Here is an 18,528-nt window from a genome sequence, read left to right on the forward strand (position 1 = left end):
ATTTGGTCTTGCTTCCTAATGTTGTTTAAACCAGTGCTTCTCAAACATTTTCAAGTCAAGAACCCCCCAAATTAATATGTATTTGTCTGCGGACACGGACACCCATCTGAAAATATTTTATGCCAGGGACCCCCCATACAAGATTTGTGTTGTTGAAATGTTTCACAAATATTACACATTTTTCAAAATTTCTTCAAGATTTTGTTGGAAAAATAGCAGATCTACAAGCTCACAATGCGTCGCAGTGAGCTTGTAGATCAGCTATCTTCAAATAGCCAATTATGTTTAATTGGCTTCTTCTGGGCTTGTTTTCATAGACCTGGTTGCTTGTTTCTCTCGCAAAACCTGGCAACACTGAATGCAACTCGAAGGCCCACCGGAAGGCTGTAACCAGACTAACTACTGCCAACAGGACGTTGCGTCAAATCTAAAACAACCTCCAGGGCTGCTGACCATGACGAAAACCCCCAGCTAAGGCTCTTTAGAAGCAGAAAAACAACAACACATTGTATATTGTTACATTTTCACCAGTGCACGGAGACACTGGACTGCGTGTCGGACAGGTAAATGTGACAGAATGGGTCAAATTGCTGCTGCTGCTGCCCTGGAGCAATCGGCTAGCAGCGATGCTAGCTTATAATTACCTGCTTTCTTTAAACGGGGATAACGTTAGCCATCGCAAACAAAAACCATCACAATAATTGAATCGTAATGTTTTTATGAGAGCTGCTCCTTTCCTTGGTAAGGGGGGAGGGATTTGTCAGACAAAATGCACCGTATATCCAGAAATACTGCACTAGTGATGACAGTTGGAGGCTTGTGTGTGACTGCCAAGCTGTCCTTTGTTTGGTTCAGTGGATGGTCTGCAGAGCAGCACAGTTGACCAATGGCAGTAGAACGTTTCTTTATTGACATTATAAACCAGCAATTATTATTTTCTGTTACAGTCGAGACCTGGATGTAACGTGTCCTAGTCAATTTCTGTTTTTTTGCAACCAAAGTAAGGTGACATTTGCTAGTCATTGCCGTTTGTTTATCTCAACCAGAATCATTGCATCGCATCTTGAATGCATTGCACACTGTGCCTCATTACAATATAATAATATAATGATATGGTGCTGGCCTGGGACAAGTTGTCCCAGGCCAGCACCGTATCATTATATTATTACAGATATTATCTGTGGTGTCCCAGGCCAGCACCATATCACTTTGTACTGTGTAATACTAATGATGTAAGCTTACATTGTTATCCGATCAGAAGAGAGAACATACAGGATAAACCAGTTCAATAGAGAATAGGCTACAGTTTTACCTTCTTTAAATCTTAGTAGTACAGATGCTACATTCAACATTTATGACTTGTGCACTGGACTAGTACCTCATAGTCATTTATTTTTCATCAGTCTATTATACTTTAATCAGAAAGTTAAAGGAATCTTCTTTGGTGTGCGTTGACAACCAGGTCAAACAACAATGATATTAATAAGATATTGATAAGATAATAAGATAAGATATTGACAAGCTGCATTGGACTTAGTTGATAGAAGACTCACATGAGTGAAAATGCACATTCCATGATCCTAGACAGTAGGTCTGTGACAGATCATGCCTAGACATCTGGCAAAGTTCTAGATCTTTGTTATATTGCAAATCTTGCATCAGCCTAATTGTTATGCTATGTTTTACTGTACAACTTCACCAGGCTTGTTGAAGATTCTCCTCTCCACTCATCATGGTGGAATATTACCACATATTAGGTGTGCGGCGAGATGCAACTGCAGAGGACATAAAGAAAGCGTGAGTAGCTGTGTACTTCATTCTAGTTGTGGAGCTCCCACTGTCTTTCAGTTGCTGCTTTTTTCCCCTTTACCTTTACCTATGAACAAAACAGTTTCACAAGAACAATGTTGACTTAACTTAGAGATTTGCTGAAAAAAATATATTTTACAAGAATAGATAGATCAGCAATCAAGTTTCACATTCTTAATTACTTTCACTTCTGTTTCCTTGTATAGACAAGACCACAGTGCAATGTATAGTTGATTATATGTGCATGTAAAAAAATAGATCAAATGTTTTCAGTGAATCTCTCACACAAACATTGTTCTTATGAAGTAGTTTATAGGTGAACTATACTGGCCAGTTTACAGTAACGTTATTCTTGTCTCTACATAGACAAAGCAAAGTACAATGCTAGTTTTATGACTTGGCATTTCTTGCTTTTACACAGACAACCTGTCAGTGGTCATTCATTTTTGGCGGTGCCAGAAATATGCATATTAGCGTATAGTATATACATTTTTTAAACTATTGTCATTCTATTCAATTCTTTATTTCCTTGTTTTAATATATTTTTGTTATATGTATGTAGCACAATCTGCGGAACAAATCCCCAAAACATTTCAGATTCGCATACATTTCGCTGCTCGGGTGGCGCAGTGGTAAAGTGCCTGGCTGCCCACTACCGCAGAGGTTAAGGGTTCGAACCCACCGTGGTGCATCCGGCTTTATCGAGCATCTACACGAACACCCGTGTTCGGGGGAGGGTGTTATTGTCTCTGTGCGTAATCCTAAGGGCTGGGGCGGCACGGGAGGAGTAGGACGAAGGCTCTACATCCTCCCGGTGGGGGCTCTTCACTGGTAGGTGAGTCAGTAGCATACAACAGCAGTGACAACAGAGGAATCAGTTTGCATAACAACTATATTGGGGAGTAAAAAGGGGGTAAAAAAAAACATCTTTGTCCCAAATGCATACCACAGAGGATTTCTATTCATCCCAAATGCATGTTATATTGTCCCCAAATGCCAAGTCTTGCGCGCTTTAGACCCCTTCGCACGAGCATTACTGTATCCGTACTGTAGCCTGTCTGTTGTAGTCATCTAATGTGGAATTAGAGTGACACCACATGGAACTTTAATGCAAAATACTAAACAATACAAGGGGCACAGCAGTTATCAAACTAATAGATTTATAATAATAATAATACATCCAATTTATATAGCGCTTGTCTTGGTACTCAAAGTGAGTAGAGGATTTAATCGATTATAAAAAGATAATCAAATTTAAAGATCCTGCAAAGCAATAATTAGTATTGTCAGTTTGTCACACCACAGAATAATGTGTTATAAACCACCCAGTCAGAATCATGAAAAATAAGCATTATTTCCTCTAGCCACTTTGCTCTGAACCCTGGGGGCGTGTCCGTCAGAGGCACTAAAATCACTCCCATTCATGGGAGAACAGAGAGAACATGCTGGTGTGCCCCTCCCCCATCCAGGGAAACTGACCGACTCACTGGAAAATGGCTCCTAATGTCATCGACCCATGATTTAGCCATGCCCCAAAAACGTGAACTGAAAAATTGTGAAAAACGGTTAATTCATTACCACATTGTTCACAGGCTTTTTACACGGCTTTAACATTACCTTTTAGCATGTATGATGTGTCCAGAAACAAAATATTGAATTTAGCATATGGTGGTGTGTTATGAAATGTAGTCTTATCATATATACACAATCATTGTTTAGTTTACATCATTGACTCTATTCCTCAAACATTCTAGCCTGGAATCCAGACTGACTTGCTACATTCAGCTGTTTTTTTTTTTCCACTTCGCTTCTCAATCTGAGAAGCTTCCATTTGATTTCCAAACGTCACCTGTTACGTAGGCACTTCATTGCTCAACGAATCATAGTAGGAAGGGAAGACTTGAATTTGACATTAGAAGGCTTTGGTCCTGCCATGCCTACAGACCATTGGCCTCGCGTGGCCACTGGCCAGACTATATCACTGCGTGGATATGAGTCTGGTGCTTCTATGAGGACGTTTTTTTTCTCCCAAGGGCGGGATTTGCACTGGCAGATTTGTCTGGTCCCAGGCTAACAGACCATTACATTGGAAGGCTCTGGTCCCAATATGTCAAGTAGACATACTTGCCATACTGTCGGGCTGTGTTGTCAGACTAGTATGACTCTGTATTCAGCAATGTAACATAGCAGCGTTTCAGAATTGCGAATCTTTATGTCATTGATAATACCATAAAAGGTTCTAGCACACTCTTTCATTTGCATGATGATGGTTTTCTAAGGTTGCTGTCCCCCCCCCCCCCCCCATCCAGGTACAGAAAACTGGCCCTGAAGTGGCATCCAGACAAAAACCCTGAGAACAAAGACGAAGCCGAGAAGAAGTTCAAGGAACTTTCAGAGGCTTATGAAGTCCTGTCAGACGGTCAGTAGTAAAATACCCATTGTTTCCCTAGGATGAGCGGGGCCAGACGCTGTTTCTGATTGGCTGAAACAGGAGTAGGGAGTGCTCGGCTGTGTTCACTTGGACCACACGCGAGGCGGTGTTGACGTTTCGGAGGTCCCTATCGGGACGTAACTCAGACAGCGCTGAGTCTGCTGAAGCAGACTTCAGAACTTTCGGCACTGCGACTCGCTCGCCTTAGCTCACACGGCGGTGCCTCTTGTGGCTCAAGTCCGCTTCAGACAAACAAGGGCTCCTGCGCCCGCTTATCCTAGGAATACAAATTTAGCATACCCAAATGCTATTCTAGAAGGCAGACCTGGCTGTGGTCAGTGCTTTTTGCACTTGAAACACTTAAGCTCAACCCACCAGGAAAAGGGGTTTTACCTTAAAATTGTAAAAATCCATGTTTACATGTGCAACATTAAGAGACCATCACCCTATCCATGTTTTTGAAAAATGATTGGATAGGGTATTGGATTGGATTAAATCTGTAAACCGCGTATTTAAAAAGTGATCATTGAAATTCTCATCTTTCAGATTGTGTATGTGATATATATAAGTAATATAGATGTAATATTGTGTAATATAGATTTTATATTTACAGGTGTGTGTGTGTTGTGTGTGTAATTGTACATACATATTATACAGAAAGATGTTGTTTCTCTTAAATATTCTGTAATAACTTTTCCTTCTATCTGTACTCTTATGTTTCTCCCTCAGCCAACAAGAGAAGCTTATATGACCGCTATGGCAAAGAAGGTCTGTCGGGAAGCAATGGAGGAGGTAAAATTACATCCTAACTCCTTTAAAGCTACTGTCAGTGAAACCACTTTGTGAAGAATTCTTTCCAATCCTGGAGCACAAAACTGTGTCAAGGCTTGCCACTGGGGTAGTGGTCTGAGGATGCAGACACAGAACAGTTGGATTGGAACCAGCAAGTGAAAAATAAATAAAACATAATAACACGATAAGTGGATGTTTGGTCCACGTTTTCTACAGCTCTTAACTGTGAAATGTTAATATTTTAGGAGGACATTTCCACAACGGAGACCACTTCCACAACGGAGACCACCATTTCACATTCCGCAACCCAGAGGATGTATTCCGGGAGTTTTTTGGGGGCACAGACCCATTTGGTGCTGATTTCTTTGGTAAGTCTTTTTCCTTTTTGACCCCCCCCCCCCCCCCCCCCCCCCCCCCCCCCCCCCCCCACACACACACACACACACACACACACACACACACACACACACACACACACACGATTACTTGGGGGAGGGGATGGCTTTATTCACTTATTCATGATGAATTACGTTGGAGAGGTTCTCCAAGAACAGCATGGCGTCCATAGTTGCCAAAATGTACGCAGATGAATGTCTGCAGGGTCCACCTGCACATACAGTATAGCAGACTCTGAGTGGATGTCCACCTAAGAGATCCACACAGTCATTATATGTGTCCGTGAGGACCTGAGTCCATGGGCAGTGTTGTCTATAAAATGTGTCTGGTAGGCTTTGAGAATGCTTCCAGTACACTAGACTATGAAAGCTCACAAAATTCCACAGACACACTGCGGTATTGTCCGTCCGCATACTTGCCTGCTTTTTTCAACACTATGTAAGCACTGGTCTGTCTCCAATAGCCTACTACGCTAATCCTGACAGCAGACTACAGAAAGGTCTCAAAGGAGAAATGGTAGCCTTTGCTAAGGAGCAAAGTTTCTTTCCATAAACCGATATGCCGGTCATTGACCAATTTTAAAATCGTATTTGGCCATTAAATATAAATATCTCTGGCCGGTTTGAACGTTTATATTTATTTATTTTAATTATAATTATTTGGATATTAAATAAAGTAACACAACATTAGCCTTACAATATGTAGATTTATAACCATTAATAACATCTCATCATCATCATTACAAAGTTGTTTGTGAGCATATACATTGACTGGCTAATTGGTTTGGTTTCCCGACAGCCTGCTGGCTACTAGCAGGCTCAAAAACACACACACACACACACACACACACACACACACACACACACACACACACACACACACACACACAGAGACACAGAAAGGCCTGGAGTTGCGCAGTGTCGTGGCGGTGAAATAGACATGATCTCTTGCCAAATTTGTAAACGATTTACAAATGGTGCGACCAACATGAATCAGGGAGCAATAAAAGATCTGTCATGTATTGATCACATTGCAGCAGTAGAGTAAAGACTAACGCCAAGCCGTCATCTTCAGTTATACTCACATGGCAGCTCAAAGTTGTACAATATGTAACAAAATGACATCATTAATCAATTTGTTGCAACAAGCTTGCTACAGTCTGTAAAAGCCCCTGACTTTGGAGCCTATGTGGATACAATACAAGGAGTGACTCTTAGGAGCAAAGTCATAGAACAACTTGGTGGTGACACATTTCTGGCAAGGGACTTCCTTGGCATCATGAAACAGTAAACATGACAGTAAACAGTTATTGACAGTTATTAAGTAGGCTTCTTGGTTTGACGTGATGTAAAGCCAGAAACATGCTCAACCTGCTTCGTTTTTTCACAGTTTCACATTATGGCTTCCAAAAAGCAGATCTTCAAGCCAACACGGTGTAAGCTTGTAGATCTGTTGATAGCTTGTAGATACAGTATATCACTACTACTTTCTGTGCTTTTTGGCAAGCTACACCCCTGCATGATGGAGTCTATAGATTATGCTTTAGGAAACTAAGGATAAATGAATGCAGGAACACTTCAGAGCATCTATGAGGAAGTGGTGGAAAGAAGCCCTGCTGCGCTACAGTATCAAGGTATAGCGATGAGTTGGGTGGTACACACGCACATGGCCTATTTGCAGGCATGCACTTGTATTGCATTATGTAATGTTGAACCATTTCCAATGTAGTGGGTCACGGGACCCATAGGTGGTTGGGTCTTAGGGACATTTTATGGGTCCCCAATAAAAAGGAAAAAACCTCTCTTACTAAATCATGGTACCTATCTCCTTCTTATCTCCTTGTTTGTATTTTTACCATACAACATTCCTGCCTATCCACTTATCACTCACAACCATCGCACTGGTATACGGATTCACTCACCTCATCCAGCTGCTTTATTTTCAGAACATTTACATGAAAGTTCTGAATAAACTGTTGTTGTTGTACACTCTTTTTTTGTGACTTTTAAAGAGTGGTTATAACAAATTACCTCTCTCTAACCTGCGCTCCCTCGTAACTCTTTCTCAGTCAATCTGTTAACCCTCCCACTGTCTTTGTCTCTCTCCTTCTATCCCATCACTCTCCCAGGTGGTGATCTGTTTGGTGACGATCCGTTCTTTGGTGGAGGGCGACGGCACCACAGTCGGGTCAGTCGGAGTCGGACAGGCGGTCCTTTCTTTGGAGGCTTTGGTGGTTTCCCTCCCTTCGGTGCTGGCTTCTCTCCCTTTGACCCAGGTACAGTATGGAGCAATGTAAATAACAATAACAAAAAATAACAATACTTTCCAGTGCATGTCCTGAAAAGTCTTAGCCTAATATATTGCATTTTATTACTAAATTCCACATATTTAGACTTAAAGAGGCACTATTTACTTTTTTTTTAATGAATGAAATGTGATTTTGTCCAATCTGTATGGTAGAGTATGTTAATACAATATAACTTATATACAATTGGGGTGGTTTTATTTTGTCTCCCTGCTCTTCTATTGAGACATTTAGATCGTGTCAAAGGTCATGTCTCACCTAAACACAGGCTGACACGAATTTTGTGGATCCACGGTTCATACGATAATTTTGGGCGTCCTTGACATGAAAAGGTTTGAGAACCACTGATATAGCAACATATGTTTTTCAGAAAACTGTAAGGATTTAGAAGATATTTGTGAAATCGGCCTCAGGTCCTAATGGGTTTAAGGTTGTAGACACATTGAATTTATCCTAGAGACACACTTCCACAGTTCTAGGGCTCCAGAGAACCATCAGATTTATTTAGGATTTTAGTAGGTCAGCACCATAAATCCCCAGAGAATATCAAAACGTCAGTATTAGCGATTTGGGCATATTTCAGGGAGAATTAGTTTTATTGAGAGAAAAATGTTTCACACAGCTTTCTAATCTGAATCTTAGGTCTGCAAATCAATTTACATGCAGCGGGAAATTGTATTTAAACTGAGTCAGATAGTAATCACCTACATGCCCTCTTTTTAAAATTGTAATTGTAGCCACATGCCCTCTTTTTTCATTTTTTTTTTCAGTCCAGGGTATGCAATCCTCTAGAAAAGGATGTGTTGACAATGTATTTCATTACCATCTTTACCACAAGATATTTGTTATTGTTATAGATAAGAGTTATCTAGTCCCAGGGAAATCTTAGATCGCGTCATATAAGAACTTTGTTCCAAAAATAAAATCATCCAGGAGATTTTACTCATATGGATATAAAGCATCACTGACCGTGAAAAAGTAAATCCAAAGAGTAAGAAAGGAAAAAAAAATCTCCAACCACAGACGTTATCAAATGTAACTCAATATCATAAACGACACAGAGTCACATACCTGACGATATCGGCGGGCTGATTTGTTTATTTTTGGAACACAGTTCTTATATTACGAGATCTAAGCTTTCCCACTGGGAATTTCAATGGGAAAAATACTTCCGTGACCCAAGGGTAGCGACTGATGTCATTTAACCCTGATTTTATTTGAAAAAAAAATCTGGCCTCTTCCGTGAGGCCCGACTACAGCCAATAAATTATGCCTACCCTTTTTGGACCCCTCCGCTCTTAGCGGCCGACCGTTGAGCTTTTAAGCTTCACTCCTATAAGCTTCTCCTATGAGCTAGCCAAAGCCTCTAAGGAGGACTAGGCTGTAGTGTATGGTGTCCTCTGGTTAACTCTTGGGGGATATCAATTATTTTCTTTGTCAATGTTTTTTGACAAAGATTGTCATGCAACAATACACAAAACTGCAAGCTCGGAATGCAATGCATTGCGATGCGTTAGGGATCTGCTATTTTTTGGAAAAATACTTTTATTAAAATTGTTCTTTATAATCGAGTAAATTGATTAATTCAATTAACTTTTACACCCCTAACCTCTTTCCCTGGATAAGACTGCATGTAGCCTTACACCATTAAGTCAAAACACTTGGATAATGACTCCAAAACATTTTGTTCCACCTTTTAATTTGCCTTTTTATCTGATTTATTATTTGCTTCATTAATCTATTATAACGTGGGCTGAGCTCAAGGGTTGTGTAAAGGAATTACATCCGGTCCATTCTTTCTGTCCTCAGGCTTTGGTTCTTTCGGTCCGATGGGCTCTATGGGCCACATGGGTCACATGACCTCCATGGGCAGTCTGGGAGGAGGCTTCACCTCCTTCTCCTCCTCCTCCTTCGGGGGAGGTGGAGGCGGAGGTGGTGGGGGCATGGGAAACTTCCGTTCCGTCTCCACTTCCACCAAGTTCATCAACGGCAGAAAGATCACCACAAAGAGGTACACCGACTGCTGTTTATGGATGGCTATTAGGACTGCAGCAATCCATTATTTTCTTAGCGATTATTCTATCGATTACTTTTTCAATTGTTTGAATAATTGAGAAGCACTTTTTTGTTTGTTTCTTATTATTTTTTACATTTAATAACATTTTATAGCAAAAAATATATAGCAAAAAAAAAAAAATTCGAATACATTTTTTTATAATAAACTAAATCTATTAGTATGATTAACCACTTAATTACCATTTTATACTGTGCCGCACTTTTGCACACCTACGGAGATGGACAGGCGCGTTGGAGTAATGAACTTGAAGAGCTGAAAAAAGGAGTCCCGCACACTGTCCTCACTTACAAAAATGTATTGATAGGGATACAACGTTTCGGTCACATGCATGATGAAGGTCTGAGTGACTGAAACGTTGTATCCCTATCAATATATTTTTGTAAGTGAAGACAGTGTACGGGACTCATATCGTACAACATTTTCACTAACAAAAACATGTTAAAAAAATAATCGATAATCAAAATGTATCTGTTCAATGTGAGTGACGTGTTGAATGTGATGACCTGTAAATTCAGATGGATTTTGATTGACTGTCAGTGTTTTATCATTTCCTCAGATCGCTCTGAAAGTGATCCCAACGATGTAGTTCACCACTGTCATCCTTATAGTTGTGGTGTGGACCTATACTGCTGACTGTGTACTAGGAATCATTCATAAGATTTATTTAGTGTTGTTTTGTGCCTTTTACGACAGCCACCAGTTTTAGCTTGGCTCATCCATCCCTGCTAGTGGATATATCCACCATGCCAGTTTGGCAGCAACCCACTACTATGCACTACGAATACTCAACTGTCAGTTGAAAATTGACACTTTCAGTTGACTAAGGAAATTCCTGTTCGGAGACGGCTCTAAAGTATTACAATACATCTTGCCTTGCTTTGTGTTGAACCGAAGAGAGGGTGACATGGGCTACTATACAGCCATCACCACTGCTACTACTACTGTAAAAAAAAAAATAGGGGGTGGGAAGAAGGAAGGAAATATTTGCATGCTATCTAACATCCCACACAATGAGTAAACAGATTCAGATTCTATCTTTTTTTTTAAATTATAGATTAATACCCTACTTCGTCATACTACAGTGTCACGGCACAAAAGTAGCAAAAATAACCCAAGTACAAGCTCAAAACATTTCACATCACGACATATTTTGAGCTTGTATATCGGCATTTTTTTCATTTTAATTCAGTTTTGGACGTATGCAGTTTCCACCCAACAATTTGTTCCTCTTCCATTCCTTCAGGATCGTGGAGAACGGACAGGAGCGTGTGGAGGTGGAGGAGGATGGACAGTTGCGGTCACTGACCATCAATGGTAAGGAACAGCTACTGCGTCTGGATAACAAGTAAAGAAAACGCCCTCTACCTCCCTTCCTCGCACAAGCAGCACAAACACACAAATTTGAGCTTGAAACAAACACAGAAAAAGCAACAAGCAACGCTATTACAGTGCTACCATTATTTGGATGTACTTCCGGTGTTCCAAGAAAAATAATTCCTTTTATTTTCCTCACCTCCTCTTCCCAGATTAGTGTTTGTTTCTACCTACCACAGGTCCGATGTGTTGATCTTAGATGGGGAATTTTTCTATGCATTTTGTTTAACGTATTTATGAATATGGAGCTGTCAGTATGTTTTGGCTCAGGGTGGTGTTGTCGTTTTAATAACTTGTGTTCGGGACCACAATGTTAATATGACCATGTATAGGACAAGAGAAATCTTCCCTTCTTCATCATGTACTGTCTTCTGTATGCACTCCGCTCTGTTACTGTCTCTATCGTCCTCTTGTATTGATCTATCTATTATGCTTTCATTCCTGGGCATATTGCCTTTTGACTGGTGTTTCAGACAGTTGATACAACATGCATTCTGAAAATAAAAGCATGACGTTTGCTTTTTTCCCCATCTGGATATTCAAAATTGAGTGTTGAACTGGATCAGAAATAACTAAACCCCAACTTTTGTTTGCTTTGACTAAACTTAGCCCTTACTCTTTATGGCTTATCTAACCTCGCCAAGTAACATTTCATTTTTGTAAAAAAAACAAAAAGAAAAAAAAAAGAAAAATGCTGGTAGAATGTGATATGTGTTTTTTATGTCCTAAAACAAGTGTTTTTGTTTTTTTCCCCTTCATTTAATAAGCATGTATGACAATAATTGTTGAGTCTTAATGTTATAGCTGCATAACAATGCACAAATTAATGATTCTATAAATTATATATGAATAAACAAGGAATTTTGTGTACTTTGTAAAACAATTTCAAACCAATAAATATGAGTTTCATCCTTTTTTGGGGATGTGTAAGTCTGGGGTGGCTTGTGCTGTTTTTTCCCCCACCAAATCAACTGTCGTTGTCCATTGTAAACATGTGATTGTTTAAGAAAAGAGGCAGCTGGTCTGTTGGTATCAAGAGGTTGTAACCATTGCTGTTTCATCCAAATATGTTACACATAAATTAACTTTAATGTCAATGGTTGATTTCGGATTGCTTTATTAACCCAGAGCCCTTCCCTTTCTTTTTGTGTTTTGCAACTGATAAAAGAGCATGCATGTAAGCACACTGGCACTAACAAAATTGGTGATTGCCCATAATCGAGTTTCTGCATGTTCTGCACATCTTTCCATGCTATGCATTTTGGCTTTTTATTCAAAACGCTAAAATATACCTTTTTCAACAATTACACCAACAGAAATAAGTACTGGCGATTTAATATTGCAAATCCATGCACACCCTTGAAAATAAATTCAGGCGAGTTCAACCTTGCCATCACCTCTGAGGCAGTTGAGTTCACTTAAAGGACAACTTTAGTTTTTTACAACCAAGGTTTATCTTTTAGATTGTAATTAAAGTAAATAAAATATGAGTGTTAAAATTTTTAAATGTACTGCTTTCAATAGTTTTAGCAATTTTCGCGATCTTTTTTTACAGTGGGCGGGGGCATTCTGTCCGGTGGCTAAATATGTCTTTTTTTACACAATAACCCGGTGTTTTCTTTATTATTATGTACAGTAGCTCTTCTAACCCCCAATAACTCACATCTGGCCATCAAAGACCACAGGACCTTTTTTATTGTGTAAAAAAGGCATATTTAGCCACCGGACAGAATGCCCCCGCCCACTGTAAAAAATATCGCAAAAATTGCCAAAACTGTAGAAAGCAGTAAATGAAAAAAAAATAACACTCATCTTTTATTTACTTTAATTACAAGCTAAAATATAAACCTTGGTTGTAAAAAACTAAAGTTGTCCTTTAAAGACATTTATAGTTAATTGAAACTGATTTGAAATTGAGGGTGACATTTCTTTTCACAACTGAAAAAACAATGTTGGGACTTTCACTGAAAATGGTTTCTTGCTGCATGGCTTGGCATTGCACAGAATGCACACTACATTCTCTCTTGTCACCCCACACGGCCACAGTACAGTGTCTAGAAACATACCTACTGCCCCCCCCCCCCCCCCCCCCCGACTGAAACTCAATTAGTTTGGTCCCATTTTATTGAAACAAAAATCCTGATGAAAGCCTAATTACGTTGTATTTTTGCAAAGAAGTAGAGCAGTTGGTTGATGAGGTAATTTATCCTGTTTCCACTTATGTTTTCCACATGAACCCTGGCATAGCTATTCTGCGGGTAGAACATTTGATGAAAATAGCTGATCTACAAGCTCAACGCGTCATGTTGCAACGCGTTTGAAGATCGTTTTATTTTCTTTGAAGAGATTTGGGTTGAAGGGAAATACTAGCAGACTTGTGTAGGGCCCTGGGGGACCCCTGTCGACTAAAGCGCGAATACGAGTGTTTCCACGTACATAGTCTGATTCAGCATGATTCTTTGTACGTGATTCTTTGCGCCAGCTACATTGAAACTCACGTCTGCTCTCGGGTTCTCGGATGTGCCACAAATCATGTGTAGCTTTTATTAGAATGCCTTATTCATGCAAAATCAATTACAATGGTGCTAAACCTCAAATACAATAAAAGAAAGTCTGTTAAACAATCTATTGCTTGGATGCATATGGGCTTATAGACACAAATTCAAACCCAATTTTTTTTTATTTTTCGGTTTGCGCATTTAGAGCTGAATAGCCTATAATTATGCCCCTCTTTTTTCGCCTACAAGTCTTACCATCTGATGAAGATGCAGTCTGGATGAATTCGGTGTCCATTCCCATTCCCAATCGATGTAGGATAGGATACGCTTTCCCCTCAGTGATCAATATAAAGCAGGTGTAGTGCGATAGCTTATATAACCTGGATTCTTGCATAATCTTTTTTCTTTATTCTCTACATCAGCAAAGGTGGGCAATTCTTCAGTAGAATAGCCTTTTCTTCTCATTTACTCATGAGAACAATATTTCATTCACGTTCAGCGGATCCATCCATACTCATTTGCCAAATACACTGATCTACAAGTTGCCACGGCGTTGCGACACGAAGCGTTGTAAGCTTGCAAATGAGCTTTGAACCATAGAGTTGAACTTGTACTATGGTACGATGAGTTCTCAGCACGGTGAAGTTGGTTTCATGTTGGATATTTCCGGTTGCCTTTTTGGGCATGGTACAAAGAAAATGGGCCGCACGTGAACGCGCACTTGATTTACGAACAGTTGGGCATCATCATCTGATACACCTGTGATCCACATAAATCAAGGCTTCACATAGCCTTTCATGAATCGCACGTCGGTCTTTACTTAAAAAGATCAACACATTTACGAAGAGCTTTGTGAATGAGGCCCAATGAATCTTGACTTATGACTTCTGAAGTGACAATGAACTTATACAGTTTCCCCATTAAGAATTCCATGCTAGAGTTTGTTGAATAGTATGTGTGCTTTACTGATTATAATGCAATAAGCTTATGCCTTTGTACCTGTTAACGCATTGGTTGGACAAAATCTACAACATTGTAGCCAGTTTTACCCATAGTTGACCTAACTTGTACTACTTTACAAGCCGGTCAAACTACTGTAAGGAAATTGGAATGGGTTGGCATTAAATTGAATAATGAACTGTTTTGCTCAGCTGTGCATCCAGCAGAACACAAGGGGGACGAGATGTGGGCAGCCGAACTAGCTCCCGTCACACCACCTGCACACATTCACTCAAGACACAAAGCACACCTACTGTAAATCCCCAATGCAGCACATTGAATTAGTGACACTCCACTTTGACACTGAAATGTACAGAAGAGGAGAGGTGACATGGAGCTCTTCAGTTATGTCCTCCTGGCCACAACATACTGTATATGACGTGCCCGTACAATCCCGATTCTTTAGCCACTACTATAAGGTGTATCCATGAGATTAAAACTCCTATACTAGTTCCCCTTCTCCAAGAAAATTGGGGGATGTACTAAATGCACCCTTTGGGCATGCATTGCTTTTACAGACGGTACATCCTGCCTTTCCATGCCACACACAATTTGCAAAAAAACCAAAATGTAAACAAATATTAACCAGCACTTTCCCGCATTCCTTTTCAAGCACTCTAGCACATTTCCTCTCCCTATCTTCTGTTAGAGGTCTTCCTCAACAGTTGAGTTCAGCTGCTGCTACACTTACCCCTGATTTATACTTGGTTGTTTCCAGCGTCACAATCAGAAAATAGGAAATCTACCTGCTCATGGGACACGTTGTAAGCTTGCAAATCTGCTATTTTCAGAGAGCGACACTGGCGCGCAACTAAATCAGCTGCTTCGGCTGCCCATTGACTCCTGTTTCTTAGCACCTTTGTTGGAAAGTAGTCAGTAGCCAATCTGAGAAATGTGGCTATATTCCACCAAAATCTAGTGATACAAGATAAAAGGATGAACCCCAATGTGCCCAATAACCCAACCTCATTTCTACACAGGCACTCTCCCTATGTTATGGCACAGCGGGTCTGATAGACCAGGTGGATATTGGTAACTGTGAAGTTGTATTCCCTTCTCCCCCAGGCGGCAAACCTAACGACAATACAACTGCTGTTGTAGAGACCAGAGGCAGAGTCTCCCCACACACCTCTTCTCTTGCCCAAACACAACACAATACAACCTCCTCTTCCTCAAAAAGGAGCTCAGAGTCAGGTAAGTACATATGTGTGTCAATGTCTAGTGACCAAGGATACTATTTTCTGACCAAGCTTAGTAGACAAGTCATGTGATTTTCATCTAAATAGTATAAACCTGACATTATGCCTGAGGGAAAACCTGAAAGTGAGCAGTCAACTGTTTTTACTTTGCAATTTGTCCTGAATGTCAAAGCCATTTTATTGGCTTGGCCTGGGGTTAAAACACAGCCGAAATTAACTCCTGTATCTCCTTTTGGGTTTTGTTTTTCATCTTCATGTTTTCCATGGCCTTGTGATTTTTACAATAATTACAAGATGTACTGTAACTAGAAAAAGTCAAATCTTACGAAATACGAATACATCTTGCTTCAGATTGTTATAGGGTTGGGCCGGTGTGAAAATGATCAAACCAGTTTCATTTTCAAACAAATACCAAATCATACTGGTACTACAGATTTCTTAACAACTCACTTCCACTTCAACTCAAAGAAACAATGTTGTTAACGACACCAAAAAAATAAAATGAAATAAAATAGAGTACCTAATAATGAAAAAGTTGCAATGTACTTTTTCATCTGTGGGGCATGAATAATAGAGTTTGAAATATCTTGCCTGCAAGTGGACATTTTGGCCTAAGGGTGGAGCTACAGGAAAGGCCATAATCAGGAAGGTCTGTGGTCTGTGGAACATGGTTCACAAATTTCTAGCCTGTGGTTTTCATGATATTTAGTTTGGGACCAAAGTGTACTGGGACTGACTGATAGCCGCCAGCAAGGCTAAAAACCAGCCAGGTTGCTACGGTGCGACTACTGTAGGTGGTTAATAGTGGTTCCTACCTAACTGATAGGTAATTGCTATGGTGTTATCAGGTTATTGCTAGGGTATCACATCGTCGTCATATGTGCATGGTGGTCAGCAGTGTTTGCTAGGTGGTCCTAGAGCAGCCAGATTATTGCATCATCAGCTGACGCCTTCCTGAAGATTCCACCATTCATTTCTAGGAGAAGTTTCTGCCATAAAATATAATATTATAAAAAGTACAATCTTATCAAAAGGGAAACTAACAGACCATTACTGAATATGCTGAACGATTGCTAAGTGTGTGGACCTACTTCAACTCAGTTTGTTATATTTGACTCCAGGTCACACAGACTTGAAGAGGAAAAAACCTTTAACCCCAGAAGAGGATGCCAAGAAGAGAAGACCATAACACATACATACACACTCATACATTATTTATGTCTGCATAGATAGCAACGGTAAAGGACATAAATACTGGAGGTACAATATGTCAATGCACTGAAGAGGTGCATGGCATATTGACTCATATAGATGAACACAACAATCAATTGCCTAGAAACATCACTATGCCATGGCTAGAGGCAGAGGTAGAACTGTTTAGCCTTATTTTTGTCTAAGCTTTGTACCAGCTGCAATCCCCTTACAAACAGTGAGGGAACATGTCCTAGGGAATCTTATGTCAGCTTCGTTAGAAAGACTGCAGATTGTAATCAACACAGGTACACACGCATGCACACATACAGAGTTTAGAGCTTCACAACAACTATTTCTACAGTATGACACCATTTAGAACTGTAAAGGTATGAGCATATCTGAAACATGAATCGTGTCAGGTGGATACCTTTTATCTCCATATTTATTTTTCTTTTTATAGATAAATGCTATTGGTCACACTTTATGTCTCTGGGTTTTACAATAGAATAGTTCGCTCACACTGGTTAAAGCTCCATAAGGAAGCTACCAGTGAAACGTATTAAAGCTTCTGACTAAGAATCTGGTAACTCCATTAGATCCACTGGAACATTATGAACAATTTTAGACATACAAGGTTTCCACCCAAGAGCAAGGATATGTTGATGCATAGTTATGTTTATGGTGTACATTCAACATAAAGATTATTAGTCAGACTGGTTGAAGGATGCTTAAGCAAAGCAGTGTTAGTATGTGTTATGTGCACAATGTTATGTTACACAAATTTAAATTGTTGGCCATAGACATTTGATAAGGGAGGGTCCCGGACACTGATACCAGGCCCACCATACTATTGTATTCTTTTAACATTTGCTTTTAAGTCGTCAAAAAAATAAGATATAATATAATATAAAGTGACATTGGTACACAAATACAAATACAACACACATCACATCAACCCTATATTTACAGTTACAAAGAAGATCTTTCCCTGACAACAAGTACATTGTCAGAAAGGTGAGCACACTAACCACCAATCACAATGCAACCTCGGGTTTAATGTATTTAGCGATTGAAAGAGCAATTTATTTTAATGAACCCCCTTGTTTTTATAATATCTGAGACAATTCTTGTCTTTATTTAACTCTTCTATTTCCTATATCATCTTGTCAGTGTGTTAGAATGTGTGAAAGCCTTGCTTTTGTGTGAAACATATTAAAGCGTAAAAGTATATGACATTGGTGTTGGTGGTTCGTGTTTGGGATGAGTCAACCTGTTTATAAACCTCTGTAGTGTTGACGTCAGTTTGTTGGTTTTAGTGTACATCCAGATTCTATTTATTTGTTCACAGCAAAAATGAACTGGAATTGTGAAAATCATTTGCCAATCGTTTAATCATCAAATATGTGGCAGGAGAGATTCCTTTTCATAAGATGTTACGTCTTCCTCAATTCAAA

At 39.7% G+C, this 18,528-nt stretch overlaps 1 protein-coding gene across 2 annotated transcripts; it reads left to right on the forward strand.

Annotated features, from left to right (window-relative positions):
- The first annotated feature begins 401 nt into the window (after positions 1-401).
- dnajb6a (DnaJ heat shock protein family (Hsp40) member B6a) lies at positions 402-18,307 on the forward strand. Of its 2 annotated transcripts, XM_084057469.1 has the most exons (10): positions 402-563; positions 1,703-1,797; positions 4,119-4,228; positions 4,970-5,032; positions 5,278-5,400; positions 7,557-7,703; positions 9,543-9,744; positions 11,054-11,124; positions 15,747-15,875; positions 17,002-18,307. In XM_084057469.1, exons 2-10 carry the CDS (start codon positions 1,733-1,735, stop codon positions 17,067-17,069), a joined length of 978 nt encoding a protein of 325 aa, XP_083913595.1. In that variant the 5' UTR covers positions 402-563; positions 1,703-1,732; the 3' UTR covers positions 17,070-18,307. The 2 variants fall into 2 exon arrangements, with proteins under 2 accessions (XP_083913595.1, XP_083913596.1); XM_084057470.1 differs by lacking the exons at positions 15,747-15,875; positions 17,002-18,307 and having other exon boundaries at positions 11,054-12,114.
- Positions 18,308-18,528: the final 221 nt, after the last annotated feature.

This window comes from Gymnoscopelus microlampas, assembly GCF_963454915.1.
Source record: "Gymnoscopelus microlampas genome assembly, chromosome: 5".
NCBI classification, from domain to species: Eukaryota; Metazoa; Chordata; class Actinopteri; order Myctophiformes; family Myctophidae; genus Gymnoscopelus; species Gymnoscopelus microlampas.